This window comes from Puma concolor, chromosome C2 (genome assembly GCF_028749965.1).
Source record: "Puma concolor isolate L17-30 chromosome C2, mPumCon1.1.hap2, whole genome shotgun sequence".
NCBI lineage: Eukaryota > Metazoa > Chordata > Mammalia > Carnivora > Felidae > Puma > Puma concolor.
This window is the reverse complement of record NC_141675.1, coordinates 45,924,918-45,948,030: the sequence shown is the minus strand read 5'-3', so window position 1 is coordinate 45,948,030 and position 23,113 is coordinate 45,924,918. Positions and strand designations below refer to the sequence as shown.

At 41.7% G+C, this 23,113-nt stretch overlaps 1 protein-coding gene across 1 annotated transcript in view; it reads right to left on the bottom strand.

The window, feature by feature from the left end:
• The window catches only part of MED12L (mediator complex subunit 12L), a 340,943-nt gene that overhangs the window by 278,804 nt on the left and 39,026 nt on the right, over positions 1-23,113 (bottom strand). Inside the window, exons 5-7 of the mRNA XM_086674526.1 lie at positions 22,015-22,206; positions 20,322-20,354; positions 16,732-16,891 (exon numbers count right to left, since the gene is read on the bottom strand). Coding sequence (XP_086530652.1) covers positions 16,732-16,891; positions 20,322-20,354; positions 22,015-22,206 — 385 coding nt within the window. The remainder of the gene's footprint in view (positions 1-16,731; positions 16,892-20,321; positions 20,355-22,014; positions 22,207-23,113) is intronic.

Genomic DNA, 23,113 nt, shown 5'->3' with positions numbered 1-23,113 from the left:
GTCCATCAACAGATGAATGGATAAACATGTGCTGTGTGTGTGTACACACACACACACACAAATGGGATATTACGCAGCTGTAAAAAAGGATGAGATCTTGCCATCTGCAACATGGATGGACTTAGAGGGTATTATGCTAAGTGAAGTAAGACTGAGACGAACATCCTAGGATTTCACACGTTTGTAGAATCTAAAATAACAAATGAATGAACAAACAAAAAGCAAAATCAGATCTATACATACAGAGAACAAACTAATGGTTGCCAAAGGGGACAAGGGTCGGGGGATGTGCAAAATGGGAGAAGGGGAGTAGAAGACACAGTCTTCCAACTATGGAATGAATGAGTCATGGGAATAAAAGGTGCAGTATAGGTATTATAGTCGGTGGTATTATCACGGCATTTTATGGTGATGGATGGTAGCTACACTTGTAAGCACAGCATAACATATAGAAATGTTGAATCTCTACGTCGTATACCTGAATCTAATGTAACACTGGATACCAAATATACTCAAAAAAAATTTTAAGATTTTTAAGTCATCTCTACACCCAACATGAGGTTTGAAACCACTAAAGTATACTTTACATGAACTGCAAAGTTTGTTAATATCTCAATATAGCTGCTATATAATTTTATTAAATGTCTTCTTGAAATACGTTACTATCAGTAAGAAATCATCTGCATTGCATGAAGTAAAAGACTATCCCATACTGGTAAAAAGTAATCCACTGCAAGATGATACAGGACTTTGAGGGGGTGGGCAGTGGGGAGGAGAGGGGCAAAAACAAGGGTGTCCGTGGGTCAATGGTTAAACCTGGGTGAACTGTAATAGGGACTTTATTCTTCTGTATCTGTACATGTGTGAAATTTCCATAATAAAAGGCTTAAAAAAGTTAATCAGTTGTATCCTATAAAATGATTCACAGAAAAACCTGAAATTCCCTATTCAGCCACTATTCACTTGGGAAATGAAAGGGGGAAATCAGCATGCTGATTGGCAGGCTGGATAAAGAATAGTCCAGATGAAAAGTGCTGTCTCAGTGCACCCGGAGACCGACAGCGTCAGCCCAATGGCTGGAATGCTGTGTTTTGCTGAATGGTCAGTCACTGAAATCAGGCCCTCTGGCTGGAAAGCTGAAAAGGGCGGGGGGGGGGGGTTGTAAATGGCAGTGGAGGGAGACAGTAGGAAGGCTGTGATAACAGAGTATGACATTTTTTTCATGTTTTAAAAAAGTTTTCCACTAATACAGAATTACCTGTAGAACACGGGTGTTTAATGGCAAATAGCCAGTATCTGTTTTTGTCTGGATGAGTAATTTTCCTATGTTATTTTTTAACTGGCTATTTCTCTCTGGTTTTATTTACTGAGCAACAATATGAAGTACTGTTAATTAAAAGATCAAGGTGGCTACTCAAAATAAAATAAAAATTATGGGTATTATAAGCAGCGAACATTAAGTGCCTACTATGGGCCAGAAACTGTCCTGGGCTCTGAGGCTACAGGGGGTTGAAGATAAAGCAGCCCCTAATTGGGGCAATTCACATAGGGATACAGATCTTGACAGCAGTGAGGTTAAGTGCTCTGACACGTCACGTGACCCAGGAGAGGAAGCAAGTGGACATTGTAGTCAAGCCTTGAGGGACAGTAAGTACAAAGGAGTTCCACAGACACAAAGAGCACTGTGCAATGTCCTAGGCAATGCAGAAAACAGAAAGGCAGAAGGACAGAAAGCGCCTTTGAGACCAGATAGGTGACCCAGGCCAGAGGTCTTCAAACGCTAGTGCATGAAATGGTCACCAGAGGGCGCTGGTTAAACACACAGATTTAGCTCTGACTCCAGAGATTTCAACCTCAGAAGTCTGGAGTGGGGTCCAGAACTCTGCATTAATAACCAGCAGCCCAGATGACTCTGACCCTGGTAGTGATGACCTAAGGAATTTGGTCTTTCATCACAAATGATTAAAAGCCACTGAAGGATTTTAAGCAAAAGAATGGTAGGATCAGATATATAAATTAAGACCTCAGATAGTTGTAGGGGAGAGAAAGTGTAAGGAGACTATCAAGAGCATTGGGGAGGTGACCAAGGAGGGAACGAAAAAGAGGCAGGTGACATGGTAACCAACCTGATACTGGAGAGAAGGAAAGAGAGGAGCAGGGCATCTTCCAGATTTCTCAGTGGGGTGGCTGAGCAGATCCTGGAGCCACTGACGGAGATGTGGAGTGGAGACAGGGAGCAGGGGGGAGGGGTGAAAGGGCTGAGTTCATTCTGTTTGTTTTTATTAACTTTCTGTTTTAATTAAACTCTGTGCAGTTGTAACAAATACTGCACAGAGATCCGACATACCTTTCACCTACCTTCCCCAAAAGCTAACATCTTACAAAACTACATTAAAGTATCACAACCAGGGGGCGCCTGGGTGGCGCAGTCGGTTAAGCGTCCGACTTCAGCCAGGTCACGATCTCGCGGTCCGTGAGTTCGAGCCCCGCGTCAGGCTCTGGGCTGATGGCTCGGAGCCTGGAGCCTGTTTCCGATTCTGTGTCTCCTCTCTCTGCCCCTCCCCCGTTCATGCTCTGTCTCTCTCTGTCCCAAAAATAAATAAATGTTGAAAAAAAAAATTAAAAAAAAAAAAAAAAGTATCACAACCAGGATAGTGGCATTGACACAATCCACTGACCTTACCAAGGTTTCTCAGTTTTGTGTTCAACACCTGAATTTGTGGTCCCGGAGATACTCATGGGGAAACATGTCCGAGGCAAGTGGACACACAGGTCTGACACTCAGAAAAAGAGTCAGTGCAAAAAGACACAGGTATGGGGGCCATTATCATGTGTCATTTCAATGCCTCAAAGAAAGTGATTATGACGATAGAAGTACCCAGCAGACATAGTCCAGGGGCAGATAGGTTTATTCTGCACAGTCAGAATATTAGTTGGCATCCAGCCCCACCTAGGCCCCAGCATATGTTAACTTGCTTGGTAGTGGTTGGTCAAGAGCACAGGCTCTCAAGTCAGAAGACATGGTTCCTGTCTCAGCTCCAATCACTTGCCAGCTCTGAGATCTTGGGTAAGTCACTCAGACTGCGGGTGCCTCGTCACTTGTCTACAACACAGAGTTAAGTGTACTTAGCCCACAGGGTTATTTCCAGAATTAAGAGATAAAACCTGCTTACAACTCTGGGGCATGCCCAGAAGAAAGCAAACACCCATGATTTACAGGCCTGGCAGGCGGGAGCCCACACATAGGAAGGAAGTCACCCTAGGTGAAAGTAGCTCAGTGGATGAGGCAAAGAAGACAGGTAAGGAGGCCTGGCTACTGTGGAAAAGTCTGTCTGGGTGTCTACCAGGATGGAAGTGAGCTAAGGAAAACAGAGAGAAGTTTCCTACTCTCTGAAGTTCAAGGGAAGGAAGGCTTGAGGGAGAGATGATTCGACCAACCGTTATGAGCAAAGGGCATCTACCCAAGGAGTGAATGATGTAAATATAGGAAGGAGGGACAATACTCCAAACAAGATAAGGACCATTACAAGGCAAAATATAAATAACTGCACAGTTGTGTGGCAGACCGTTAATGTTTAAGGATTTCAGGGTAAAAAGAGGCCAGACTGGCCAATGAAGGAAATGGATGGCAAGGTCTTGGGCAGGGAAAGGAGGAAGTGGGGCTGACAGGGGAGGGCTGGTAGGAGCACAAGAGTTGCATTCCTAGGAAGCAAGTAAACTCCTAACTGTGCCTTTCTGCATCCTAGGTGCTGTGGAGTATCTCACACCTGAGGAGAAGAGACTTTGACACTTCTCTTGGTTTGGCACTCTAGGCTATCAGGTCTCCCAGTTTTTGTTTCCATTCTGATGTATGCAATGTTAACTGTTGCATTTAGGAATTTTTTTTCCAATAGTCCTTTTTCCCTATCAGCCCCATACAAGCAACTGAAGCCAAGGCTCTTGGCAACCACAGAATCCAATTTTAGCCCCCAGAACAAGACTTTCTTATTCACCACATCAATCACACCCCCAACTTCTCGGCAGAAGTACAGCTTCAGGGGTTTCCTCCTAACAGACGGGCTCATACTCAACATCTGCCAGAACAGGCTCTGCTCCTTCTCAGGAACGTGAGATGGCTCTCTGAAATTAATGCTATAATTATCACAGGGTACATTTCTCAAAGCTTTTCAGATATCTGTGTATACCTGAGTGAGCGGCGACCTTGGCCACGCTGAGATATTCCTGTCAAGGAATAACAGGCACACTATTTTCACAAATATTAAACTGGTGCATTTAATTAACCCCTTAGGACAGGTCCCCACAGTCCTCCACATCTGAGACTAAGCCTCAAGTTTTATTGCCCCAGGAGAGGAAAGCTACAGCTCGACAATAGACTTGGTAAGGAAACCACAGCTGTGCTTCCCTGTGTGCAGAACATACCTCTGTGCGCCACTGAAACCTCAGACATACAGGGAAGCCTCCCCTGAGGACTTGGGTGGAAGGAGAAAGGGAGGAGCAGGCCTGGAGAAAGACATTTGCTGCCGGCCCCATGGACACATGTGAACTACTTAAATTATTACACTAGACATTTCATTATCTTCACTCCTCTCTCAGTTTCTGCTACTGAGGAAGTGGTTGAAAGCCCTGATCATTGACAGAGCCACATTAACTACATTTTCACTTTACACTTTACATTGGAATTTAATTTCATAATGAGCTTGGTTTGAGTCAAGTCTCAACAGTAGAAGCACTGTGTTTACTGCTTAAGACTTAAATGCAATTGCTGTGAAGTTCCTACTTCTGAACAAGCCTTAGGTAGGTAAGAGTCTTTCATTAGAACACGAATACAAATACTACAAACATTGGGGCACCTGGGTGGCTCTGTCAGTTAAACGTCCAACTTTGGCTCAGGTCATGATCTCACGGTTCACAGGTTTGAGCCCCACATCAGGCTCTGTGCTGACAGCTCAGAGCCTGTAGCCTGCTTCAGATTCTGTGTCTCCCTCTGTCTATGCCCCTCCCCAACTTGTGCTCGTGGTCTCTCTCTCTCTCAAAAATAAACATTTAAAAAAAATACTATAGACATCATATTGCCAAAACCTATGTCAAGCAACTCTAGACTAAAAAGCCCTGAAACAGAAAATTGCTTACACACTGTACAGACCAAGCAGAAGCAGACCCATCCCCATTATCCTCTCCTCCAGAACTCACCTGGCCTTTTGTTTTTTTTCCTGGAGCCCAAGAATGATGCATGACGTATTCATTTAATTAAATCTATTCACTTTTGTCCAAAAATTAACAACTCAAAAACAACAAATGTTGGCAAGGATGGGGAGAAAGGGGAGCCCTCTTGCACTGTTGGTGGCAATGCAAACTGGTGCAGTGTGGAGAACAGTATGGAGGTTCCTCAAGAAACTAAAAATAAAACTACCATACGACCCAGCAATAGCACTACTAGGAATTTATCCAAAGGATGCAGAAGTGCTGATTCATAGGGGCACATGTACCCCCATGTTTAGGGCAGTGCTTTCAACAATAGCCAAATTATGGAAAGAGCCCAAATGTCCATCAACTGATGAACGGATAAAGAAGACAACTGATAAACGGACTATTACTGGGCAATGAAAAAGAATGAAATCTTGCCATTTGTGACAATATGGATAGAACTGGAGGATATTATGCTAAATGAAATAAGTCAGTCAGAGAAAGACAGAGATCATATGTTCGCACTCAAATGTGGAAGTTGAGAAACTTAACAGAAGACCATGAAGGAAAGGGAAAGAAAAAAAAAAAGTTACAAACCGAGTGGGAGGCAAACCATAAGGGACTCTTACATATAGAGAACTGAGGGTTGATGGGGTGGAGTGAGGGGGTGTGGGGAAAATGGGTGATGGACATTGAGAATGGCGCTTGGGATGAGCACTGGGTGTTGTATGTAAGTGATGAATCACAGGAATCTACTCCTAAAGCCAAGAGCACACTGTATACACTGTATGTTAGCTAACTTGACAATAAATTATGTAATTAATAAATAGCTAGCTAAATCTATTCACTTTAGCTGTGCCACTCTCACAAAGACACTCCAACTGGTAATTTGACCCTTAATGTGTTTTCTATCCTGTCGATATATCCTAGGTACCCAACTCCAAAATAATGGCAAGTTGAAATGAACTTTAGAGCCACTTCATTCCAGGAATTTCATTTGAAAGATTAATATATACTTCATCTGAAAAGGACTCTGAAACAAAGTATGTCTTTAAAAAAAAAAAAAAAAAACAACTCTCTATTCATCATGGAATTAACATTCCAGGGCAGATTGCAAAACACAAACAGCTTTCCTAAGTTATTAAAAAGTTAGTAGCCTGGGGCCCTTTAAAAGAACAGGGCCACTATGTGCTCAGTATGGAACAAGCACCAATGTTCTTAAGAACATACATTAAAGATATACATGCAAACACATCTCAGAAGATACACAAGCAACCAGACTGGTAACAATTCCTTCTGAAGCATGTGAAGAGGGGTCTGGGAGACCATGTACGGATCAACAGTACAGTGAGACTTTACCACCCTCTTTGAATACTGTGTTTTATACAATGGATATATATTAGCTATTAAAAAATTTGTTTTCATCTCACACAAGAAGCCGTTTTGGGGTGTTTTTTTTTTTTTCTTGAAATTCATTACACTTGAAGCAATGGATCTGCAAGATGCACAACAAATAAAAACTCATTGAACACCGAGCCTTCTTCACAAGGCTCACCTCACAGCTCACCCCACACCACCCTCACTCCAGCTCCACGCTCATCCTTCAGTTGGTGTGACCAGCTTGGAAATTCTGTAAAGCAAACAAGACCAGGATGGAATTCCTAGTTTTCCCACTTTCCCTGGATTTTCTTACCATAATTTGTAAATTGGAGATACCGGCTACCTGAGAAGGATTTTGTGAGGAGTGCCCCAAATGAAAAAACAGAATATCAGTCTGTAAACTACAAAAACTTGTAACAAATACTTTTGTTGTATAATACATTCCAAGTGTAAATGTGCACGCATGTACCAATAGACATGGAGAGCAAAAAACTACACCATTAATTAGATTGGGATTCTGATTAGCATTTTATCACACAAGACGATTAATCATTTTAAGCAGGAGTCAACAATACAACTGACTAGAAAACAGGAACCCATTGCCATCCAAAGGTTCTAACAATAAATTCAAGACTAGGTGATTCCCCCAAAACAGCAAACCGGAAGAAATGACAGCGGTAAAGACCAAGCAAATACAGTACCCAGAACTCTAAACCTAACTCATTGGCTCCCAGCTTGCCAGGAAGGGAGATAATTATCTAAGACCAAGAAATACTTTTCAAGATACAACAAAAAACTAAAACAAAACAAAACTTTCCTAATTTTTACTTAGAAGACTAGACTTCCTTAAGGCCCAGCTCGTATTTCACTCCTTCAGAAAGCCTTCCCTAATTTTTCATCTCCCATCATTTCCTCTATGATTAGAGGTAATTATGAACTGCCGATTGCTCTGTTTGAGAAAGCCATTTTCTCTCCACCAAAAATGACAGCCCCTTAAAGGCAGGCACTTGGTTAAAATTCTCCACAGCATCTACCTCAGTGTATAAAAACTTAAACCTTTTTCTTAAGCGCCGCCCCCCCCCGCCTTATTCGAGTGAAATAGAAGTCCTTTTGGTGCATTTTGCTAAGAAATTCAAAAGGAATCATGGGCAGACATTACCTTTGATTTCATCAAAAATTTAATCACACACACACACACACACCTCACGACCACCACTATCACCTGCCTGCATTCTACCTTGAAAAGGACCGTAACACTTTACTTTGGAAAATGTTTCCATAGAGCAATGATGAGTAATGCAGAGTTACACTGCAGCATATTAAATTTGATTAGAACTTTTTAAAGTAAACATAAAATGAAGAATAAAGAAAAATACTTAATGTTAAATGAAAATGTTAAAGATAAACTGGAAATGAAAATAGAAACTCTAGTAAGTACACACAACACACGCAGGGAGGCAGGTCTCCATCCACCCACTGACTAAGCCTAGATGCCATACAACCTAGTAGCAGTGAGCACCGTCAGCATTGGGGTCTTGCTTTCTAAATACTGTTCCCACTAGAAAGAAGTAGGATTCCTTTGAGAAATGACTGACTACAGACCTGAGGCAGGAAAAGTACAAGACAAGCCTGAGACACTTTCTGTGCCAAAAAGCAAAGAAGTGCTCTGAGACAAAAAGGTGTCATGTCAGAAAGGCTACAAAAGAGCTTGAAACATCTTCTGCTGGCCAACTTTTGGGTAATCTGAACACTAAAATGAGGAAGAGTGTAACTGGTTGTAAAATACTGGGTGAATAGAAATCCATGAGCCCATCACAATGACCAAAGATAACTTTTTTAAATAGGAAAAAGAAAGAAAGAAACACATTTACCACCACTAAACATGTCATTAGAGCAATTCTACTCAGAAAAACTGATAATCAAAGGAAAGGACTTTAGTATTTACTGTCTTTTTTATAAAGAATTACAATTTATCACAGTTGGTAAGAGAAAGCTTGTTTTCACAGAAGAATGCCAACATCTAGCCATTCCTAATAAAATAATGACTTGGTGCCTGGTTCACCAATAGATGCTAAAACTTTTAGATAAAAGATTGTTGGGGAACAGGAGAGTTACAGGTGCCAAAGTCTTACCCCAATGCCTCTATTGCAGAATTTTTTTATCCAGGTAGCCAAGAGCTACGCCACCAGTTAAAACCTATTTTCAGGCCTAAATACAGCATGAATTTAAATACAGTTATACAAGCACTTCTGTCCAATCTTCAGAGTTATTCCCAAAGTAATGAAAGCAGAAATCTCTTTTATGACAATGAGATACGAGGACACTGAAAACGCGGTGGCAATCTTGACTTGAAACTAAGAGCTTGTCCCTAGAATCAAAAAAGTTAGTATTGGAATGTCTTCAAGTACCCGAACTGAAAGTAAGCTGGTTGGCTTAGATAAGAAACCAGACTGTCAATTATGTGCTTAGCAGGGTTTATTTCTGCAGTCCAAATGGCTCAGTGAATATGTCACAAATTAATTAACCACTGTGCAAGAAGGGTAGCTATTCCTTCGCTGTATTTTGGGGCGATAAGAATAGTGGTTCCAACAGTATAGTCAACCAGGAAAAGTCTCTCATCCAGTACAGATGCCCAACCCAGCAAAACCTCAGGGGTACAGAGGAAACAACCGGAGGTAAACAGAGCAGTTCCCTGGGGAGTTTAACCACGAAGCATGCATTTTAAGCTTCTTCTAATCTCTCTGTTCCCCCCCCACCCCCCAAAAAGGCTTGAGGTCCATGATACATCTTGTCACTTTTCACCATACTGAACACCCAGCAATTTTTAGTCCGTATTAGAGCTGTTCATCTTGCAAACAATTTCATCTTTCTCGAGTTTCCACAGCACGCTGGACTTTGCTATGCTCTGCCTGGACCCCATGGTGCGCATGAGATTAAGGGTTCTGACTCCTCAGATGCTGCTCACAGCCCTGAAACCCCACAGCCTGTTCCCTGCCAGCACCTGCCTGCCCAGAGATGCATCTTGTCTTCACGGGGCCCACAACGCGGACTTCCCCCTAGCAACCACCATGTCACAGCAGGGAGGAAAGAGCAAACCCCTAGTGAGTCCAGCTCCCTCTGTGCCAGCAAGTGACATAACTTCTGATGCTCAGGTCCCTCCTACGCAAAATGGGAAAACAGAACCTACAATGCAAGCTGGTTATGACTGCCTATAGTGTCTGTGAACTTCCCAGCACAAGATAATAAATACCAGCTAGTCATGATGGAATAAATGCTGGCTAGCAACTGTAGCAACTAGCAATAGTGGACACTTGCGTGGCCATTTACTATGTGCCAGCAACTGTTCTCAACTCTTTAGAAGCACTGACTCGTTTCATCCCTAAAAGGTACTGCCAATTATAACTATCCCCACGTTACAGACAAGAAACTTAGGGAGAGTGTTCTAACAACAATAGTACCCAGAAGCCCTCCCCTGGCCGCCCACCATCCCCCATAGAGTACTCACAGACCCTTAGCACACAAGGCTCCTCACAGCCTTTTATCACCACCCCGCTGGCAACTAACACATGAGATGAAAAAAATCCCAGCAGTTGCTCAAGTCCAACTATTTGATGACCCTCTTTCTCTGCAGACGCCATCCTTCTGCCAGAAGTGGCCTTCCCTGCACAACATCCCCCCAATTCTGTCGAAATACCTCGTCTTTCAAACTTCACTTCTCCTGTGGATCTCCCTGAGCTTTCCAAATTCCTTGGGACTCCCTGCACATTTTACTCATGTCACTGTGAGCGCTTCCTTCCTTTTCTGATACTTGGATTGTTTGGATATATGCCCTACCCCCAAGTGTGAACACCTCCAGAGCAGCAACTACACTCTCCCTGACCCCACTGACCAGCAGTGTCCAGCCCAAGCGTCAGAACCCAGTGTGGACACAGCACGCTGAGGGGCTTTGTGCACCCGTCTACACATCCGTATCCTCATCTGAGAAATGGGAATAAACTCTGTCTCTCACAGATCATCTGAATACATCAGAAAACCCACAGAACAGAATCTAGCAAGTAGGGAATGTGGTATCACAGCACACCACAGTAATCCTGGTAGATGTGGTGAGGGACAGGCTATTCTCACACGAGCCAACAGGAAACACAGCAACAGGTTCCAACAGCAAAGGGATGAGGTATGCCCAAGGCTGAAAAGCTCCCTCAAGTAACAGATCATTTTCACAGCACACGACACAAGCTGACCCGATCTAAGACTGCAAGAAGTGCCGTGCTCCTGCTTACCGCAGCGAGGCACATTCCATAATTGCTCAAGAGATGCTAACTACTACAGTGAGAGCAAACAAGGTAGTAAATTCAACGGTTACAATTAGTTGGCTCAGCAACAACAGGACTCCTCAGAGGGAAAATTCCTACAAATAAAGGTACAAAGTTCGCGTTACTTACTATAAAGTAGTATTTCCTAATCTGTTCAAAGACTTTCCTTAATTATGTAACTGTACGTTTTACTTATTTTTAAATATTAGCTAGCCCATCTTAAATGCTTCCCTCCGGTGAGGTCAAACACTTAAGACAACTAAACATTCTCATCTTAAAAACAAAACATTCAACCCTAAAAAATTTCTGAAACCAACTTTGCATCATGTCTGGTGTTTGTTCCCATGAATCTGTAACACTCACCTATTGTGATAACATTTTCTAAATATCCTGTCCACCTGTAACATCTTATTTTTTAGCTCTCATAAGGACTGAAAATTATAATCTCCTCCTCTAAACTTCCCTAATTTCACCTCTATTTTAAAATCTCTGCCCTGATGTTAAGATTTGCCCAAGTCAAATAGTTCTTTACCTGCCTTGAAATTACATGTGAGGGGCACGTGGGTGGCTCAGACAGTTAAACATCCAACTTCAGCTCAGGTCATGATCTCACGGTTCGGGAGTTCGAGCCCCGCATCGGGCTCTGTGCCGACAGAGCAGAGCCTGGCGCTTGCTTCAGATTCTGTGTGTGTGTGTGTGTGTGTGTGTGTGTGTGTGTGTGTGTGTGTGTCTCTCTCTCTCTCTCTGCCCCTCCCCTGCTCACGCTGTCTCTCAAAAAGAAATAAACGTAAAACAAAAATTTTTAAATATATAAAAAAAAAAAAAGAAAGAAAGAAATTGCATGTGAAACCTCACCAAGAAACCCAAGGCCTCGCTCACTTTTAGGTACACGCCATACTGGGTATGTCTTTGCCTGCTGCAAGCTCTCTAGGACAGCAACGCATTTAATCCACATTTTAGATCGGTAACTCTTTGCATAATGATAGTGACAATCTCTGTGTTGCTACATTTAAACAATTTACACAATGGGGCCTGCTCCCTTGTTGCTGTTAGCCCACTTAACTTTAGGAAAAACTCTCTTCAATAAAATCAAACAGCAGTGCTTTATAGCTCTGTTCCAACACTGAATGTGGGAACTGAAAATAAAACATATGTTTCTATTACAAAGGAATAAAGGCCATTTCTGCTGAAGACACTTTACAGATTGTAAGAACAATCATCAAGACAACAAAAGTCATAAAACCAATGCCAGAAAAAGGTGACACTTGATAGTCAATCTTGCCCCAAATGTGCTGAATGATTCTTTTCACTGTCAAAGCCAGAACATAGAACCTATTACTGCAAGTTAATCTTCTGAAGTGTATGCAATTTAATCCAGTTCAACACATATATATGTGTGTAGTTGCTTGGCTGTAGAGCTTGCTTGGAGTGTGAAACTTGCTACATTATGGCTAGGTCCACACAGCCAAATGCTTCCAAATGCACTCTCTAATGTGCTTAAAGAAGCTGAAGAAAGTGCTGAAGACAAAGCAGAGAGTGAGACATATCAGGTGTAATGGGGTGATAGTAAACTAAGATCAGATCATTGAAACCACTGAAATCTGCTCTCTGCAGATAATAAAAATGGTACGGAACATTCGCATTTTAATTTTTTTTTTTAACATTTATTTATTTTTGAGACAGAGAGAGACAGAGCACGAATGGGGGAGGGTCAGAGAGAGGGAGACACAGAATCTGAAACAGGCTCCAGGCTCTGAGCTGTCAGCACAGAGCCCGACGCGGGGCTTGAACTCACGGACGGTGAGATCGTGACCTGAGCCGAAGTCGGCTGCTTAACCGACTGAGCCACCCAGGCGCCCCAACATTTGCATTTTAAAACACATACAAGAACACAGAAAAATGAATTAGGTATCTACACAGTTAAATTACCTATTGGGGGGCGCCTGGGTGGCTCAGCTGGTTAAGTGCCTGCCTTCAGCTCAGGTCATGACCTGATGGTTCATGGATTCAAGCCCTGCATCGGGCTCTGTGCTAACAGCTCAGAGCCTGGAGCCTGCTTCAGATTCTACGTCTCCTTCTCTCTCTCTGTCCCTCCCCCTCCTCTGCTCACATACACTCTCTCTCTCTCTCTCTCTCTAAAATAAATAAACATTAATAAATAAATAAATAACCTATTAACTACAAAGGTTAAAACAGCAACCATGTAGTGAAGAAATCTGGGAGGCACCACCTTACCCAAAAGACCAAAGTCAGTGATCACCGCCAGCACTGGGACAATGTAGTATGATGTACTGAGAGGCTCACAGCATTGCTTCCGTGGTATTCCTACCAAGAGTACATAATCTGAATCTAATCACAAGGAACTGGACAAATGAAAATCAAGGGACATTTTACAAGAGAGCTGGTCTATCCTCTCTAAAACTATCAAGAAAATGAAAGGCTGAAGAACTGCTCTGGATTAAGAGAAAATGAAAAAGACATGAAATTAGAGGTAACATGGATTAGACTGGATCCAAGCTGAGAAGACTGTTGTCTGGACAGACTAAGGTTTTGCTGTAAGCAACCAGTCACTTGGTGGCAGATCTGGGATGAGCAAAGCCCAAAGCTCCTTCCGAGACACTAGACCTCAGAGTTTAGGGGTCAGCTCCTGAAATGCATGCATTTTTTAAAATATTCTCATTTGTAGCTTTAAGCATTTTTTTAGGTCAAAGTTTTTATATATCCTACCACGAAAAATGGTATAGTAGGCACTTGATCTTCATGGATTTGACATTTACACGTATAAACACACATGAATGATCATAAAAACACATCAACTGTAATACTTAATAGACAGAGTCAAAAACCAGAATCGTGTGTTACGTGGCTTACAAAAGAGAAAACACAGCTAGCGAGTGAACCTAATCAACCATCTGTCGTGGAAATAATAGAAATTTTAGATCCGGGGGGAAGGGGGGAGTAGAAAATAATTGCCCCCCCTTCAAAAAAAACAACTGCTTACACTAATAAGGAAATTAATGGTTAAAGTAATGAATGCAAGAAGTCTCTGATGTTCTTAGCTACAAAAGGGAACTAGGCTTCCTTCCATTTGGTAGCAGAAATCATACGGTTGTGGCGATACATTCCTATCTGAGATCCCTAAAAACTCTAACTACACATTCTCTGCAAATGATGACGGTGTATCAGACTTTTATTTGTCCTAAAACTGTTTTATATTTCATTGGGCAGATGCATTCCTGCATGATTCCTTTATCCTTTCTAGGAGTGTTAAAATCAGATTAAACTGATCAAGGAAATCACTGACAGAACCAGTTACAAAAAGCCATGAAAAGAATCTAAGGAAAGGAGGAACGGTCTCTCCATTATAGCTGGTGATGATACAAGTTTCAAGGATTAGGAGTTGGAACAAATACACACACACACACACACACACACACACACACACACACACACTTTAGGCCTGATAATTCATTTATTTATCTTACTTACTGAGCACCTTCTGTATGCCAGGTACTCTTCTAGGAGATTCAGTACTTAACAAATAAGACAAAGTTTCTCATGGAGAAACATTATAGCTGAACGAGTGGACATAAGAAATCAATAAATTTAGGGGCACCTGGATGGCTCAGTTGGTTAAAGTGTCCAACTTTGGCTCAGGTCATGATCTCCTGGTTCAGGGTTTGATGCCCTGCATCAGGCTCTGTGCTGACAGCCCAGAGCCTGGAGCCTGCTTCGGATTCTGTGTCTCCTCTCTCTGCCCCTCCGCCACTCACACATTGTCTCTGTCTCTCTCTCAAAAATAAACATTAAAAAAAATTTTAATACATAAATTAATTTAAAATATAACATGAGGTAGTATTAACAGCTATGAAGAAAAATAAAGCAGGAGATGATGACAGAGTAACAGAGAAATGACCTTTTGGCTGGAGTGATCTGAGAAGGCCTCTCTTAGGAAGTGCCATCTGAGCTAACCCGCAGCACAGGGAGGAAACAGGCTACGCAGACATCATTAAGCATCTGACTTCGGCTCAGGTCATGATCTCACAGTTTGTGAGTGAGTTGGAATCCCACATTGGGTAACCTCGAGCCCCGCTTCAGGTAAAACACAAGACCCCGGTAAGCCCCAATTCTCTCTCTCTGCCTCTTGCTCAATTACGCACACATGCTCACTCGCTCTCTCTCAAAAAAAAAGTAGGAAAATACGAAGAAAGGAGAAAAGAAACTTAAACATTTATTGGTTCTACTTTGGCACCATTGGCAAATACTGTAATGAGAATGTATAGCTTCGGTAATTTCTAAAAGGGACATTTCTTTTGTTTCCCCCCAAAAAATAGTAAGTCAAAGATGAAAACGATTAGAAGTATGGAGTTAAGACTGCTACCAAAACAACACTCAGAGATAATCACTGTTAACTCTGGGGATTGTTTCCTCCCATTCTTTTTCCCTTGAATACTTAAATACATGCACAATACGGTGTTGTTTTAAGTACAGCTGACTTCTGCTTCTTGGCTTTAGCACACCTGAACTCAAAGGTGGAAGCCATGGAATCTAGCCATGTTTTCTGTCTTGTTTTAACTTTTCATGCTTTTAGAGTGGGCTCCAGTGACTAGCTCGCCAGGGCCCCCGACCAGTCTCAACCACCTCACACCCTCACACACTTATTTAGGATCCTGCCTGCATCTGAGGACATTTGCACTTCCTGACCCTGCTCCTCAGAGCTTTGTAGCTGGGGTCTCCCTTTATAAAACACGCATGTTTCCATTTCATAAGGAATTATTTGTAAACCTGATCTTTATGTGGACATCTTTACATGTAATTTTCCATGCACATTTCTAGTATATGTGCTGCCGAAGCGAGCACATTCCGTGCACATTTCTAATGCAAAATCAAATCTTTTATTAATCATGTTTAGCACCACCTCGGGAGTCACTGTCTAGTCATCAAGAATGAAAACTGACCAAACAGTTTACCTTTAGTTCTTTCAACAATACCTACCGTATTCACGGGCCAGTGCATGTGGTGGGGGCGGGGGGGGGGGGGGGGGGGGGGGGGCTACAAGAGAGACAGAATTTTTAAAGATAATTTCAGATAGTGAGACATGCTGTGAATAAAACAAGAATAACTGAGAACATAATCGGATGGAAGGGGAGAAAGGGGAACGCTATTTAGCTAGGTAGCCAGAGAAAACGTCCTGAGGAAATGGCACTAGAACCAAAGGCTCCAAGAGGAGGAGAGGTGGGAATACCAGAGGGAAGAGTAACCCAAGTACAAGCAAGAGGAAATGCATTCACCCTGAGAAAGGAAGGGGGCGTGGCAGGTCAGAGGGGCAGAAGGAAGACCATGTGGCCAGAACATCGTAGAAAGAGGGAGCAAGGTATAGATGGCCTCGGTGGCCACAGGAGAGAACCTGGATCTTGATCCTAATTGTAGTGAGAAACTATCACAAAATTCTAAGTAGGGACGCGATATGATGTGATTCAGGCTTGGTGATTAGTGTGGCGGAGACTGCAGTGTAAGGAGCAAAAGGAAAGGCGGGAGCCCAGTTCGGAGGTTGCCCCTGTATCCAGCCAAGGGATGACGGTGGCACAAACCAGCGTTCCAGTAGCTGTGCTGGAGAAAAGTGTCTAGATGCAGGACAGATTTTGGAGGTAACAGCGACATGATCTGCTGACGGAACCAGGACGCTTTCTGGGCCTGGGTGAACGAGGATCTACCTATGTGCTGTGAGCGATTTTCAGCCTCCCCATGGACCTTCCTTCTCGGTACTCACCTCGCTGGGCCACGGACAGAGCATGGAGACAATTACTTGTAGAATCAAAGATGAAATGTAAAACGTAGCATACCTCTCACTTACCCAAATTAGGATCAGTAGCCTGACGTTTCTTAATTTTAGCTTCAGAAATAGCAGAATAATAGGCACACGTCATCTTGATCAGCCACGTGGCTCGAACCATTGGCACTGAATATTTAGCTAAATATGCAAAAACATCTTCTTTTTTACTAAGGATTGGAACCTAAAAAGAAATAATATATTTATAAAACTCTCATATTTTCTTCATGAGACCAACCTAAAGAAAGGGAAAGCAAAACAAAGACACTAAATGCCTGCTACCTTTAACAGCTACCTTCTTGACGGCTTTTCAAACAGTACATTCTGCTTAAAAACCAAAAAAAAAAACCAAAACAAAAAAGCCAATTTTCATTAAGAGAAAAGAATCAAAAGTCTGTTCAGCACATTGACAACAGTTTCATCAGTTGTGCTTTCTTATTTATTTAAAAAAAAAAAAAACTTTACTTTCAGAGTCTCAGATGCAGGAAACTACTCATCATATCAACCAAATAGGGAAAATAATTTCCTGACAGTCCTCCAAGGAGTTTATCTCAAAATTGGAAGGTACAGATCAAATGAAAACCTGTCCCCATTCTACATTTCATCAAAGAACAATTTTTTTTTTTTATAAAGCTTTCTGGTTGTATCATTTCACAATAACAATTTCCAGAAAGCTTCTAAAGTGCCTTTAGCCCAAAATTTAAAGTAGAGGCTAAAATGATGGATCAGTGAATCTCCCTAATGAACACTGAACTAGAAATAGCTGGGTAATTAATTCACCGGCTGAAAGCAGGCACTAGAGGCAGTTTATTATTTCCTCCAGACCACGAAGGTATACTACTTAGCAAATTACTATCCCAATGTACCACCTGCATGTTTGAGAAGTTAACCCACTCTTCTAGAATTCCTCCTACACGTTCTAGGAACAGCCCAGTCATCTATATATAACCTATTCAACTTATGAATATAGAGTACAACAGTGAACAGAGAACACGGTACTCCATTACGGGCCCCCCAGCCAGTATAGTTAAACTCATCACTCCCGGGTTCTTCATTTATGAATGTGACACCAATCTAACCCTGACTACCTCACAGGTGGTTAGAAGGGTAAAGTAAAAAAGGGGCATCTGGGTGGCTCAGTCAGTTTAAGTGTCTGACTCTTAACATCAGCTCAGGTCATAATCTCACAGTTTGTCAGTGCAAGCCCCGAGTTGGGCTCTGTGCTGACAGTGCAGAGCCTACTTGGCATTCTCTCTCTCCCTCTCTCTCTCTGCCCCTCCCTCATTCACTCAATATGTGCGCTCTCTCTCTCAAAATAAATAAACAAACTTTTTTTTTTTTTTTTTTTTAAGGATAAAAGGGCACCTGAGTGGCTCAGTCAGTTAAGCAACTGACTTCGGCTCATGTCAGGATCTCATGGTTCTTGAGTTAACAGCTCGGAGCCTAGAGCCTGCTTTAGATTCTGTGTCTCCCTCTTTCTGTGCCCCTCCCCCACTCACACTCTGTCTCTGTCTCTAAAAAAAAGAAAAGAAAAGAAGGGTAAGGTAGAAGAATGACATGTATCAAAACTGGAATGGTTTTAATTTTGTTGCCAGTTCCAAAGATTTCTCCATGCCAGCCAAAGTATTTTCAAGCCATGGACCTGACCCTAAGAGGGCCTTGGACACTACAACCGCAGATATCAAGAGCCCTGGTTTCTATGCCCCAAAGTCTCGCTTGATTGTATGTTGGAAACCCAGACTTCAAACCAGCTGATTCTGACAGCATGGCATTTTTCTCTTAGTCAAATCTTCCTTTAGACAGTGGATATTTTCTATCACTCATATGTTACAAATTTGAGTGTTCACACACTTGGTACAAAGTGTGAGCCTAGGATTAAAAGGGAAGTATTTTTTTGTACACAGCCCTTTAAAACAAGCTGTTACACCTGGTTCTTACCAAAGAAACACCCGGTTGGACACTGAGATGCAGCTGCCCGTATACTGTATGTGATGGGCAATTTAACAGACTTTTGATCATGGACAGTTCCAGCCCTGGGTGCTGACTTTAAACATAACTCCCATGCCAGAGGCAGCTACACTGCACAAACATACCTAAAAGGAAGATGAAAGTCTTATAAGCCAAAGCTGGAAGGCTTCCTTCTCTGCAGACCACAGTGACACGCTTTAACATGAAAATTTCCTGAAAATTTCATTTATAAGACACGTTGTTCATGGAGCACAAGACTATGGGTTTACAGACTACTGTTTAAGCCAAAGACAAGAAAAGCACAGGCTTATACACTCCATGCAAGACTTGAGCTGCTGCCTTTCATTGGAACATATAGTCTGAGAGAGTTAAATTTTAGTTGCCAAGGCCAAGTTGCCTCTCAGTCAGATGTACCAAAAAATTACAAGATCAAGGTCTAAAAATTAGGCAAATGCAAAAAAGTGAATGTACCATCCCCAAAGAAACATTACTAATAGCATCTTTTACAGATGCCTAAAGGATTTCCTTTGAATAACTGACAGAAGGAAAATAAAAATTTGAACATGTTAAATGTTCAGATGAAATAGCAAACAAAGCTAAGTCACAGGTCTTCAACATGAACAAGCCAGTTCAGTGCCCCTACTGGGAGAACCCTGTAAGAAATGGTTAGCTCAAATAAAAGGAATTAAAATTCAGAAGAATGTATGTGAAGGTTATTTAATTAAGGAAGAAGACACATATTGATGGCTTTGTCAAATTCATAGTTTGGGCCAACTCAGGAAGGAAATTATGTTTACAGTGATTGACTTCCTCACAGGCATGGATTCCATTTTCAGCAAAGAAACCATCTGACTACAACTTGTAGCTGAACCTAGGCAAATACTGGGCAGCTGTTTCATTTCTAAATCAAGCTAGAGCTGCATCTAAGTACTAACAGAAAACTAAGACACCTAGCATGTGATGGTTTTTCATCCATGGAAAGGCTGTACCACAGTGTATTGCCTTTCCCCTTAGATAAAGGTCACTGTCAACACCCTCTGTTCACTAAGCAGAGGTGGAGGCAAATGGAAATTACATAGACCACAGTAATCAATGTCACCTGAAGTGAAGAAGCCATACCTAGTGAACTGTTTAAGAGCCAGAAGGATATCCCTAGAGGCCATAGGTCTCTTTTTCCAAATCTAACTATGACCATGGTGGAGTTAAAAGTCCCTTTATAGGCCATTTTTTTACCTCTCTGTGGCTGAATACATGGGAGATCTGTGGAGTTGTACCATAACAGAAAACTAGGTTCAGAAACTTGATTGATCCCATATAGGAAACTATTTTGAACTCGAGTACACAGCTGGAAGAGGACCCAAGATCTTAGCAGGAAAATTAAGGTCTTCTGCATTAAATCATCTCAGAAATAAATACCAGAAATTAAAGAAGTATTTGAACTTTCTACTATGAAGAACATGTAAAGAATGAAATCTTTCACCCAGTTCTGAAAGAGCTTTTGCCTTTTTAAGAGGATGAAATGCTCAGGAAGGGAGGAATAGGGAGGGGCTCCTCAAATGCCCAAGAAATGAATACTTGAAGGCATAGTTAATGGTTTTATAAAGACAACAAGTTTATCTTCACAAAGAATTAATGTCAGGGCTTACCTGAGGAACACCTGACTTGGCCAGAGGCAGCTCCTAATAAAGAGAGAAGAACACTGGCTAATACACTGCACTGTAATTCATCTCCCTCCTCAAAGATGAGAAACCACTACCTACACACACCCCTCAAGCAAGGGCATCAATTCCTCACCATTATTTGCTTTCAGGAAATGTCCAAAAAATGGGATTCTAAAAACGTATTTAAAAAGGAAAACCTAAAAAGAAAGATGTCAGGCTGGCTACATGGAAATTGAAGGTACGACCCAACACGGAGGGTATGAACTATTGGTAGAAAGCCATCACAAAGGCTGTCCTTTGACTTAGGGGGCCTTCAGATCCAATTTACAGGTCATACAGTACCCACATGGTAAATGTTCACTACTGGACAAGAAATGCTACACAGTTCAGCCGGTGATGAGACAGGCATAACCTGAGTAGCAAGGGGCGATTATGTGGACTGCTATGCTTTTCAAGGATTTCAGTTGCTCTGAATCACGAAAATACGTGAAAGGCAACACAATACTACGGAGGCACGAGGGCAAAAGAAAGCCAATGGTAGCGATAGGCACTATTTTCAAAGAGTTGCTTTAGAAAATAAGCAAGCAAATACAAAAAGGAGCTCTTCTCTAAACCAGGCCTGCGCCACACCAGGTAATGAACACTCACTATCAAGGACAGAAAATAGACACCCCTAAGACTAAAGGGTTTCAGGCAAGTTGAGGAAGACACGTGGGTTACTTGGAAGGTGTGCCAGAAGCCAGAGATGAAGACTAAGAGGTAGGGTAGAGGTCTCCTCTAAATTTCAAAAGACATTTGATAGGATTTGGACACTTGATAGGATTTGATAGGATGAGATTGTTGAATCTGTATTATTTCCCACTTGAGGAAAAATGATCAAAGGCAAAGATTTTAAAAGAACCCTCGCTTTCCACATCCCGTCCCCCAAAAAGGTAGAAGCTATAAATAAACCTGTCCATTCTGCTCTAAAATTTTTTCAAAGAAGTTTTTCAAGCACGCACAGAATCACTACTGTACTTATTAGGAAGGAGACAGCTTAAAGAATTTGGATTGGTACTTTTCAAGACGAGGAAATAACATCAAAGCAAGAATTTCTGTGTAACAGATTTTGGACATCCTGGCCTAAGAAAATAGGAAAAAAAAAATACTGGAAATTAATGAACTCTTATGGTCTGTTCTCGATTTTAAAAACTTGTCTACCGGGGCGCCTGGGTGGCTCAGTCGGTTGAGCGTCCGACTTCAGCTCAGGTCATGATCTCGTGGTCCGTGACTTCGAGCCCCGCGTCAGGCTCTGGGCTGATGGCCCAGAGCCTGGAGCCTGCTTCCGATTCTGTGTCTCCCTCTCTCTCTGTCCCTCCCCCATTCATGCTCTGTCTCTCTCTGTCTCAAAAATAAATAAACATTAAAAAAAATTTTTTAAATAAAAAAAAATAAAAAATAAAAACTTGTCTACCTAAAGTCCACATAAATTGCTTCCTGTGTGGAACATTTAGGTCAAGACGTCCTAGGCACCAGGTGCCATCACAACAAAGGGGCAAAGAGCATATGTGCAGCACCTGCCAGTGAGGCTTTGGGTTTTGGAAGGAACAGGGGGAAACAAGTACGTACTTGAACGTTAGCTCGAACATCGTGATTTCTAGAAGACCACAATTAAAGTAACATTAGAAATACTTAATACCTTTTTTGCCAAAATAGCAAGTGGTTTATTTCCTGCTAAGTCAGAGAACCAACTATGAATTGCACTCTGGGATCGAGCAGTAACCAGCCAGTAATTATCTTTAGCATTAACTTGTGGTTTCTTCTTTCCGGTGTCCTGGAAAGTGTTAAGCTTTAGTTTCTCAGCTAATATGCTGCTGAAATAAGCTGCAATCTGTGGAAACGAGAAAAAAAGAAAAAGTTTGATGACAATAAACAAGTACGTTAGTAATGTATATTCGTATTTCATTTTTGTTTTACGAGAGTATCTTCAAACAGCCGTCAGAAAATAAAATGGCAATTTAAAATGTGATTTCCTTATACTAACATGATGCAAAAACTCCCACAGCACCTTTGTTCCACTATTAACAAGTGGTTCAAGGAAAAAAGAAGAGCCTTTGAGAATCTCTGATAAGATGAAATTAATTACATCCTGAATAAATTTCAAGACAATGGGTTCTGCTTTAATCTTCAGCTGTACTTCTTTTTCATACTACACACAAATTTGGAAGAGAATATTTTTCCTGAGAGGTGTTGCAGACAAAAGCAGAAAGCCTGGTAATCACACAGTAATCATTCTTTTTCTTGTTTCATCTTAATAGCATATATTTTTGGAAAGGAAACTCTGTATTTACACTCAGTGCTTTCTAAAAACGAGACAAGAAAAATTTGTTTAAGTGGAAAATTACAAAAGGTTCGATTAAATTAAGTATTCAACATTTTTGACTGGGCCGCCAATTTCAGGAGTACAAGTATTTCAAGAGAAAGCTACTGTTACCTGCTCTGAATGGAATAAAGTAGCAAAGGGAGCTTCTGTGAACGACTGTGGCATTTCGTAGTAACCGAACTAAAAGAGGACATGAGAAGAAAGGCACAAGAAGGAAAGGGATGAATACCTAAAAATCAAGTGAATCCACCTAAGACTTGTCGGAATTTCCAAGAATCATATTTCATTCCCTGGGAGTTCTTTAATAAGATACAAGCACAATTTCTAGTAAATATCTCTAGTAAGGTTAGTAGACAGTGGTAACCATGATTACAATAAAATACCCCGCTGAAACAAAATAAGAGTCACAGCCTTG